At 45.1% G+C, this 10,917-nt stretch overlaps 1 protein-coding gene across 4 annotated transcripts in view; it reads left to right on the top strand.

Annotated features, from left to right (window-relative positions):
* The window catches only part of ZYX (zyxin), a 29,536-nt gene extending 18,908 nt beyond the window's left edge, over nucleotides 1-10,628 (top strand). For all 4 annotated transcript variants that reach the window (XM_033924001.1, XM_033924002.1, XM_033924003.1 and 1 more), the window contains exons 5-10: nucleotides 1,599-2,045; nucleotides 5,918-6,086; nucleotides 6,634-6,803; nucleotides 6,912-7,090; nucleotides 9,439-9,559; nucleotides 9,655-10,628. In XM_033924001.1, the coding sequence (XP_033779892.1) occupies nucleotides 1,599-2,045; nucleotides 5,918-6,086; nucleotides 6,634-6,803; nucleotides 6,912-7,090; nucleotides 9,439-9,559; nucleotides 9,655-9,768 (1,200 nt within the window). In that variant the 3' untranslated portion in view covers nucleotides 9,769-10,628. The remainder of the gene's footprint in view (nucleotides 1-1,598; nucleotides 2,046-5,917; nucleotides 6,087-6,633; nucleotides 6,804-6,911; nucleotides 7,091-9,438; nucleotides 9,560-9,654) is intronic.
* Nucleotides 10,629-10,917: the final 289 nt, after the last annotated feature.

Genomic DNA, 10,917 nt, shown 5'->3' on the forward strand with positions numbered 1-10,917 from the left:
CAGGATCTCCCTACTTAAGAACATAAGAACATAAGCATGGCCTCTGCCAAGTCAGACCATGGGTCCATCATGCCTAGCAGTCCATTCCCGCGGCGGCCCCCCCAGGTCCATGACCTGTAAGTGATCTTATACCTAAAATATTCTATTCCCTAATCATTTAATATCCTGTATGGTATGGTAACCATGTATGGTATACCCTTCAATCCCCTTTTCCTTCAGGAAATCATCCAATCCTATTTTGAAACCCAAAATCGTACTCTGCCCTACCACCTCCTCTGGAAGCGCATTCCAGGTGTCCACCACCCTCTGAGTGAAGAAGAACTTCCTAGCATTTGTTTTGAATCTGTCTCCTTTCAATTTATGCGAATGCCCTCTTGGTTTTGTTGCCCCCGCTAGTCTGAAGAATCTGTCCCTCTCTACCTTCTCCATACCCTTCGTGATCTTCTAGAAGATCCTGAAATAGAGACACCCTAATCAACATCTGGCATGTCAAAATTACCTATTAGTAAAACTTCCCCCTTTTTAAATATATTCTGAATGTTTACTATTAAATCTCTACCTGCTTCTTCCGTCTGTGAAGGAGGCCTGTATATCACACCAATGTAAAGATATTCACCATTCCCTCTTTCCAAATTGATCCACAGTGCTTCTCCCTTGCCCTGCAGATCCTGCAATTGTGTGGCTTTAATATAATCTGTAACATTTAACACTACCCTGTCTTTCTTGAACAGATTATAGCCCGGTATAACTACATCCCAGTCATGGTTCTCCGTGATCACCACTATATCCAAATCATCTTCTTCCATCACAGCTTCAAGATCCCATACTTCGAGCATTCGTATATCCTGCCCCCTTTTCCCATCCGTGATTTACTTACCTGAGGGCTAATACTCACCCTGCCCCATCATTTCTAGTTTAAAGCCCTCTTCAGTAGATAAGCCAGCTTGCTGCCAAAGACACTTCTTCCCTCCTTTGATAGAAGCAAATTAAACGACTTCATTGGTTTTTCAAATAACTTTTCCCTTCAAATGGAGGAAAAAGTCCTTTGTAAGTATCCACAGAGTGCACTTAAGTTTTTTCTATAGGTGTCACAAACTTTTCTTCCATTGATCAAAAAATCCCTCCATACTTTAAAATGAAAAATTTTCTTCCGTGTTTGTAATTCTAGGTATCAAAAAAAAAAAAAGTTTTTAAGAAGGAGCAAAAGTGGCCACTGTCTATATAGCAAAAAAAAAAAAAAAAAGCAATTGCCTAAATGAAAAGTGATAATTGAATTGTTTCAGCCACTGGACTATCAATGCTGACCTCTAAAGAGAGGCTCAGAAAACTGACCTGAGTTCTCTTGATCAGGCATCTCTCTCTCTGGGCTACATTATCTATGTTGGCCCTGGAGAACTCTGGATCCATCACAGATTTCGGTGGCTTTCATTGAATCGGAGCTAGTTAAGGCGTACAGCGAGCTTTTGAAACTACACAGTTGTGTGACCTGATTGGGTTGTTCTTACGGTGATATGATATGATTATTGATGCTACAATCTGAAAAGGATCCGGTAGTAATTCTTGCTGTAATTTACCTTTTCTTTTCTCTCTCTCTGTAGGTGTCTCCTGGTACTCTAGACCCACCTGAGCCCATCCATGCTCCTCCTCCAGCACCACCGCTCCCTGTCCCCAAAGCCAGTCCGCTTCCACCACCCAATGCTCAATGGGCGGCTCGGCCGCAGCAGAAGTACAGCCCCGTGTCGGTCCCTGTGACCTCCAAACCCACAGCAGCGGCCCCTCCACCCTCTAACTCTGCCCCCTTTATGCAGGCCGTGCCCAAACCTAGTCCCGGCAGTGGGCCGCTGCCACAAACTAAAGACCCTACTGCCAGAGCCGTGCAGCCACGCTTTCCGCCACCTGAGGGTGCCGTGCATTCACCACAGCGAGAGGCATCATGGGCTCCAGTGTCCTCTGGTGCCAAGCCTGCGCCCTCTACAGGATTCAGTTACGTTCAGCAACGGGAGAAACCCGCAGTCCAAGAAAAGCCCTGGCCACCGGCAGGAACGGTAAGGATCTGGTCACAAAGAACATCCTAATTTAATCCTAATCCTTTGGTGTAATGTTGCAATTGATTGTTTCTGTGGTATTTGACAATGAGTTACTGGAGCTTCCTGCTTCCCTGCCATTGTCAGAAAATGAAGAGCCTGAAGATGGGGCCAAAGGACTGGTTTGTTTGGCCCCTCCAACCACAAAGGTGACCCCACTAGGGTCACATGTAAACCACTTTGATTGTACCACAGAAACATAGTATATTAAATCCTATTACCTCATTCTTCTGCCCCTACTTAGTTCAGTTGGGGGGAGGAGGTTTTGGTGTCTTTCAGATTTCAGCTAAGTGAGTTATTTCTCACTTAATATGCGCTGACGGCTCGCAGAGAGCCTCCCTCACCCCAAATCCCTGAGCCTTGTGCCATTCATAGACCTTTTTGAAGCTCTGTAGTTCAGAACTGGTGTGTTTGGTATAGCTGTAGTTACTTAGGGAAAGGGGCAAGCAGTAGATCCAGAGGAAGCAGTTCTGGTGTGTATGTAGGGAGTCAGAAACTCCTCTGGCTGTACAGGAACTCATGTGAGTGCTTATGTAGGGAGTAGAAACTCCTCCTGCTTATGCTTGCCAACTGCTAATAAGAGGTGTACGTCTTTTAATTCCTTCCCCCACCCTGTTCTCTCCCAAAATAAAAAGAAAGTGTATATTGGTACAGAGGAAAGAAAGGAGATTCAAGAATAAGACCTAACATAACGTAACATAAAAAATTATTTCTATACCGCATTTCCATTAAGTTTTATGCGGTTTACAAAGTAGAATAAAAAACTGCACATATACAGTTGAATGTAATACATTAATTTCCTAAAAATCTTGTAAAGTAGGTAGCGTGAAGGCTGGAGCTAGTTCAGCGGGATTAAAGTCCAAAGAAAGAACATAGAGAAGTTAATGGATGCTGGGACCAATTCTGTCCCAAATGTTTGTGAGCAACTTTGCTTTAGGGTTAGTAGAGAACGACACGGTGACAAAATTCATCACCATTCCCGTCCCCGCGGATAACCATGGGAAATAATCCCATGTCATTTTCTAGTGTCTATTTCAACCTCAGTCCTTCTACACCAGCATTATTCAAAGCAAAGCTTGCGGATCAGTGGTTGTGGCCATTCATACTCTGATTCTTCCCTCTCTCCTTAAAGAATGACATGAAGATGGTTTCCCGTGGTTAATCCGCGGGGACGGGAACGGTGATGAATTTTGTCACCATGTCATTCTCTAGTTAGAAGGTAAGGTTTACCTTTTTGCAGATGATACCAAGATTTGTAACAGAGTGGACACCCCGGAGGGCGTGGAAAACATGAAAAAGGATCTGCAAAAGTTAGAAGAATGGTCTAACGTCTAGTAACTAAAATTCAGTGCAAAGATGTGCAGAGTGATGCATTTGGGGGGTAGAAATCTGAGTCTGGGAGGAGAGAGGCTGATATGCAGAGACGGGGAGAAGGACCTTGAGGTGATAATGTCTCGGGATCTAAAGGTGATGAAATAGTGTGACAGTGCAGTGGTTGTAGCCACAAGAATGCTAGGCTCTATACAGCAAGGCATAACCAGCAGAAGAAAAGAGGTCAGGCCGCACTTGGAGTATTGTGTTCAGTTTTGGTGGCTGTATATGGCGAAGGATATAAGAAGACTTGAAGCGGTCCAGAGGAAGGTGATGAAAATGGTAGGGATTTTGCGCCAAAAGAAGAATGAGAACAGACTTCAGGACCTCAGCATGTATACTCTGGAGGAGAAGAGGGACAGGGCAGATATAATACTTAAATATTTGAAAAGTATTAATATAGAACCAAATCTTTTCCAGAGAAGAGAAATTGGTAAAACTAGAGGACATAAATTGAGCATGAAGGGTGGTAGACTTAGGAGTAATATTAGGAAATTCTTTTGCACGGAGAGGGTGGTTTATGCCTGGAATGCCACCCCCGAGACAGGTGGTGGAGATGAAAATGGTGACAGAATTTTTAAAAAGCATGAGATGAACACAGAGGATCTCTAATTAGAAAATGAATACTAGGCAGTACTGGGCAGACTTGCATGGTCTGTGTCCCCTATATAATCTGATCTAATCTTTCGTTTTATATACCGCAGCATCCCTGCAAAAGAGGACGCGATGTGGTTTACGACTTTGCACAGTATATTAATTTAAAAAGAAAAAAAATATATATGTAGCAATTCAGTTTAGGATGAAACCCCCCCCCAAAAAAAAACTATTGTAACTTCATTGGAAATGTCCAGTCAGCTCTTTTGTAATCTTCCTTGAACTGCAAGGTTTAGGCGGAATAGAAGTCACTAATGTAATGTAATTTAATTATTATTTATTTATTCGATTTTTTAGCCCGTCCTCCCAAAAGAGCCCAGAACGGGTTACAAAGAATATATTGGTGCATTAAAATTATAAGTAAGATAGGTACTTAGAAATTCCCTTACTGTCCCGAAGGCTCACAATCTAACTAAAGTACCAGGAAAAATGACAATTAGAAGAGTAATAAAGAAAGAAAATAGAGATAGAGGAGAAAAATAAGAAAATAAACATTCTAATAAGATTACAATGATCTAAAGGAATTTGAAAGGTTAAAAAGAGGGGAGATAGGAATAGATGCAGTAATGATGAGCTGGGGAGGCCTTTGATGGGAGCTCCAGTAATTTGGGCAGACCCTTACAGTCTGTATCCCACAAATGACAAGATAGTGAGCTTCGATGGCAACTCCAGTAGTGGGAAGCTAAGGACAGTATTGGGCAGACTTTATGGTCTATGAGCCTGAACTATCAAAGAAAAGCAATTTAATTTAATCATGAATTTCTAATGCATGTCACTATTGGACTAGGGTTACCAGATGTTCAGGAAAGCCCGGACATGTCTTAGTGGATGGACTTTCCAAAACCCGGACAAATGGCTGGGTTTTGGAAACCTCTGAGCATGCGCAGATGATGTCACACATGCTCGGAGGCCCTCAAAGCTTTCTGGGGGCCGAGCTAGAGGCGAAATGGGGAGGGGCTGGGGGCAGAACGAGGGGTGGCCATGTATCCGGAATTTTACAGATCAAAATATGGTAACCCTATATTGGGCAGACTGGATGAACCATTCAGGTCTCTCTATCTGTTGTCATTTACTACCTTGTTTCCCCCCAAATAAGACCTACCCCGAAAATAAGCCCTACTCGTAGGCAGCCGCGCTTTCCCCCCGCCCCCACCTTGTAGCCGAACCGCCCAACCCCTGCTTGACCCTCCATCCTTCCCTCCCAACCGATCCCCACCGACCGCGACCATAAAAGCCTTGCTGCAGAGGAGCACTCGCAGGCTACTTCGCGGCCTTCTTGCTGGGGCCATCTTTGTGCTGAGGACATCATCAGTTACGCGGCACACAGAAGGTCCCAGCGAGAAGGCTGCGAAGTAGCCCGTGAGTGCTGCTGGCCCGACACTCCTCTGCAGCAAGGCATTTGTGGTTGCAGTCGGTTGGGATCGGTTGGGAGGGAAGGAGGAGGGTCATCGGGGGGGCGGTGGAGGGTTCTGCTGCACAAGGGATGGGAGGGAGGGATAGGAAGATGCTGCAGAGGGAAGTCACAAGGAGATGGATGAGAGGGGAGGAAAGATGTTGGAAAGAGGAAGAATTGGGGTGAAGAAGATAAGCCCTAGTGCCTTTTTTGGGCCCCAAATGAATATAAGACACTCTCTTGTTTTTGAGGAAACAGCAGCCTTTAGTGGTCATTTGTCTGAATTGCACCTGTGTATGATTTCAAACCCTCTGACCAAGATTTGCTCCTTATTATAACCTCGTGCTGTGGGATGTCATGCAAGGGGGAACCAACAGTTCTTATTCCTCTGTGTTGCTGTTTTTCTTTTTTTTAGGGGCTAAAGCAGCAACCGCGCCAGGTGGCAGATCTACCTTCAGATGCTGTCCGAGGTCCCTCGCGAGGTAACGGTATGTCTATGAAGGAGGTGGAGGAGCTGGAGAGGCTGACGCAGAACCTTATGAAGGAAATGGAAAACCCGCCCTCTATGGAAGCAACAACTACAGGTCTAGAAGTGCCCTGATATCTCTACCCCTACTGATGCTCCAATATAGACCCCAGTAAACTCCTCTGTCTCGCTGCAGGCAATGAGTACAGCTGGGTAAATGACGGTGTATGTCTTCGGAGGGGAGGCCACTATAAAAACCAGTTCACGCTACCCTGCTAAGATATGCTTACTCTTTTTGTAGGATGCCAACTTCGGGTCTGTTCCCCTACACATGCATAAGCAATGGTAGGCTTTCCCCATGTCCTCTTTTTCAACGACAAGTCCGGGGATCCGGATGGCTTTTCAATACCCGGCATTTTGTCCGGGTTTTGAAAAGCTTCCCATCAAAATAGCGTCAGGAAGGGGCAAAGTCGCAGACCCAACGCGGTGACGTCATTGCATCGCTTCCATGCATGCGCGGATGCTGTCTGGGAGGGTGGAACGAGACATGACGCAGGCGGAACGGGGAGGGCTGGGGGCGTGACAATAGATCTGGTAACTAAGCAATAGCAGTGTCCCGAGAGAGTGCACTTCTGGTGTTCATCTTCCTTCTCTTCTCTCTGTAGAGTTCTGTGGAATATGCCGGAAGCCCCTCTCTCGGACTCAGCCCGCTGTGCGCGCCCTGGACCAGCTCTTCCACGTAGAGTGTTTCACTTGTTTCAAATGTGAGCGGGAGCTACAGGGCCACCAGTTCTACGACATGGATGGAAAACCCTTCTGTGAGGATTGCTACACGGTGAGCGAGAGTTCCACCCCTAGAGGTGATGGGCCCTGAATGCTTGTCTCCAACCCCTGAGCTCCCTGTAGCTCTCGTAACGCTGGGCTATTCTCTCATTTCCTTCAGGGCACCCTGGAGAAGTGCAGTGTCTGCAAGAAGACCATCACTGACCGGATGCTGAGGGCCACAGGGAACTTCTACCACCCTCACTGCTTCACCTGCGTTGTGTGTCACGCAAGCCTTGAAGGGGCTCCTTTCATTGTGGACCAGGGCAACCAGCCGCACTGTGTGGAGGATTACCACAGGTACAGAGTACTCAAATCGTAATATGGATGGTCTCTTCAACACGGCAGGTGCAGAATCAGAAGCAAAACTTAATCCACTTTGTCACGATAAACTTGTCATAATTTCCCAACCAATGACAGACAACTAGAGAAAGTAGAATCAATAGAAAATACCACTTAAACCAATTCCAGTACCATGCAAATTTTTTTAAATAAAGGCTTGCTTCTGTAGCGCATAACTGTAAGGATCCAGAAGAACATAAGAATAGCCTTATTGGGTCAGACCAATGGTCCATCAAGCCCAGTATCCCGTTCTCATGGTGGCTAATTCAGGTCACTAGTACCTGGCCAAAACCCAAAGAGTAGCCACATTCCATGCTACCGATTTAGGACAAGCAGTGGCTTCCCCCCTGTCTTTGTCAATAACAGACTATGGACTTTTCCTCCAGGAACTTGTCCAAACCTTTCTTAAAACCAGCTACGCTCTCTGCTCTTACCACATCCTCTGGCAACGCGTTCCAGAGCTCAAATATTCTCTGAGTGAAAAAATTTTCCTCCTATTGGAATATTTTAATTGTTGGTCCGTACTAGCATTCCAAATCAGGGACTTCAAGCCTTTGTTAATAAAGATGGCGAGTAAGACCCACTGGAACAACTCCAAAATAAGAGAAAAGTCCCACTGTTCAAAGCATAAGGTGTGAAAAGGATCTCGGAAACCTGCTTGGTGACAAGGAATAAACTTCAGCCAAATCCGACGAGGTTCTACGTTTCATTCATTGATCCTGAAAACTCTCCCCCTTCCTTTTGTATTTATTATAATTCGTTCTTCCTTTTTGATATAAATTTATATCAAATCTTCTCCACTGAGTCTTCTCTTTGAACTTCTCTCAAATGTTGCAGGCAGCCACAGCCCGACGGGACCTGTTTGGACAGAAGGGTTGGCATAGGCTGCTGTGAATTGATTTAGCAGCTGACCTTATGCTTTGAACAGTGGGGTCTTTTTGTTATTTTGGAAATCAAGTCTAATGGCCTCTTCTATTAAACTGCGCTAGCAGTTTCTAAGGTGGGGAGCTGCGTTGAATGGCCCGCGCTGCTCCCGACGCTCATAGAGTTCCTAGTGCAGTTTAATAGCACAGGCTCTTTGTGTTAGAAGCCTTCTTGGTAAGCTAAAGACGTTGGTGATATTTCTTAAATTTATATTCTTTGACGGACAGAAAAGAAAAAAAGAATGTTTTACACTAACAAAAACTAAAGAAATCCATGACGTAACCAAGTATGGGACCAGCTAACACTTTAAAGCAGGGGTGTCCAACCTGCGGCCCTGTGAAATATTTAGTGTGGCCCCAGTTGAGGGTGATGCAGTGTTTTGCACTGCTGCCCCCGGGTGTTTACCGTTTTGCCGGCTCCCTCCTCTGTCTTGCAGCAGCGTTTGTGCGGCCCCAGAAACATTTTTTTTGGCCAGTGCAGCCAGGGAAGCCAAAAGGTTGGACACCCCTGCTTTAAAGCATATACAGCCGAACTTACACATCCACCGGCAGCCAGTGTATTTCACGTAAAAAAGGCGTGTGATATGATCAAACTTTTTCAACCCAAAAATCAGTGAAATTGACGCAATCTATAAAGATTGTTTTTTTAGTACCAGCCAAATATACGATAGTACAATAATCCAGTTGACTCCAAATCAGAGATTATACCAATAGTCTAAATGAAGAGATGTCAAAATATGCTCTTATGGTACACAGTTTCAAGAAAGCCTTGGATAAGCACATAGAATATCTTAGAGACAGGAAGAGATAATGGTTACTGTGGATGGGCAGACTGGATGGGCCATTTGGCCTTTATCTGCCATCATGTTTCTCTGTTTCTATAACCATAAATCTCTATGACCTCACAATGCAGGTGTAAAGAGATTTAGCCTATAGGAAGAGGAGATGCAAATGTTAAGAGCCTTAGCCAATAGGGAGAGGAGGAGATAGTGGATGGGCCTTTTGGCCTTTATCTGCCATCATGTCTCTATGGGAGCCTTTCCGCACCAGGGCATCTACCTGATTTTTCATAGTCGAATTCTGGTCCAAAATTAGACCTAAGATATTGCAGAATGGACCTGGTATGTCACAGTGTTCACTGTCAACAATGTTTCAATACAGGTTTGACGAGGAGATGCATAAACATGTAATGATGCAAATATTTGTATGCAGAGGAGAAATGGGAAGCCAAAACGATCACAGTAGAATCGATGGCTTGGGGCCTAAGAAAAATGTGTCTTTTCTATCTGCCTCTTTTGAATGGTTAGGAAGGGGTTCGAGTGGTTCTAATGCGAAGGAAGTGGGGTGCATTGACTTTGTGTGCGTGTCTCTTTCTCTGCGCAGGAAGTATGCCCCACGCTGCTGCGTCTGTAACGATCCTATCATGCCAGAGCCCGGGAAGGATGAGACTGTCCGTGTGGTCGCTCTGGAGAGAAACTTCCACATGAAGTGTTACACGTGTGAGGTAATATCTCTTCTCTTCCTCCTCCCCCCTTGCTGATTCTTGCCACTTTCTCCCTTTTTGAGGATTTATGGTCTTTGTTCTTTGCCTCCCCCCAGGACTGCAACAAATCCCTCTCCATTGAGGCGGATGAGGGTGGATGTTACCCCTTGGACGGACACGTTCTCTGTATGACATGCCACACCAGAAGAGCCAAGGCTGCTTGCCGCTGAAGGAAATGCTTCGGATGCTCCTTTGTGAAGGAGGGGCTCCGCTTATGGGACCAACCTTTCTCCACACTCATTCTCAATTTCATCATCATCCTTCAGTTAATGGATTGACTCTCATCTTCTGTTTTCTATGTCCTAAGAAGGACTGAAGTTCGCCATCTCTCCCTCTCCTTATCTGTTCTCTTCTTGATTGACCTACATTTCTCCCTCTGCTTGTGGTGGGTTTGTTATGTCCCCTTGGAAGAAATGTTTTTTTGGGAGGGGGAGATGCATGTTTTCGCATGGCCCCATGTCTCTTTTTCAGTCACAGTCCCCTTCCTTTCCACGAGTGGGAGGTTCTTCTGTTTTTCTTCCACAAATGGAGATAGTGAGGCTTTGGAAGGACTCTGCTAATTAGAAAGTTTTGTACCTTAATTTTTGTCGTTACAAATATTTAACATTTTGCTTGCTACTTTCTTTTTTCTAAAGGGCTTGAGAGGGAGAGTTATTAACGGCCCCTCAAAAATAGAATGAGCCAAGGGACAATTGGGAGGGTTATGTTCTTTGGATCTCCTGGATGATGGAAGTTCATCTTGGGCCCTGTTTCTTGTGTATAGGGTGGGGGTGTGTGTGGATACTGTTTACTGATCTAGGGGAGAATGAAGTATATCCCTATAGACCATTCTCTCTTGTGCATCTTCTTCACCCCCATGCCCCCACCCTTTGCAGCTTTAGAGCACATATTAACGGTTCAGAGGGAGGGAGGGGAGCATGCTACCCCTCTGAAACTTTTTCTCCAACCTCCTGCTGATGTTAACCCTTTGCGGTGAATGAATGGAAAATGGTACGCCGCTGTGTATACTCAATAAAAAGCATTTTCAGTGCTTCAGTAGCCTAATTTCTGACTTCAAAAGGAAATGAACTCCACCTTGGTACTAATAGACTTGGTAGGATAGTTGCAATAGGCTTCATCTGTACAATTTTGCTACCAACAAGCAGATGCTCCTCTGAAATCCAAAGTCAAGTCTCATCCGAGTCGGCCTTGCTGAACACTATGGAGCTCATAATCGAAACGGAAATATGTCTAACAACCCACCCAAGTCGGCACTTGGATGATCTAAAAGACAGGTCGTCCAAGTGCCGATAATCGAAACAGCTTTTTAGACACATCCA

This window comes from Geotrypetes seraphini, chromosome 16, assembly GCF_902459505.1.
Source record: "Geotrypetes seraphini chromosome 16, aGeoSer1.1, whole genome shotgun sequence".
Lineage (NCBI taxonomy): Eukaryota > Metazoa > Chordata > Amphibia > Gymnophiona > Dermophiidae > Geotrypetes > Geotrypetes seraphini.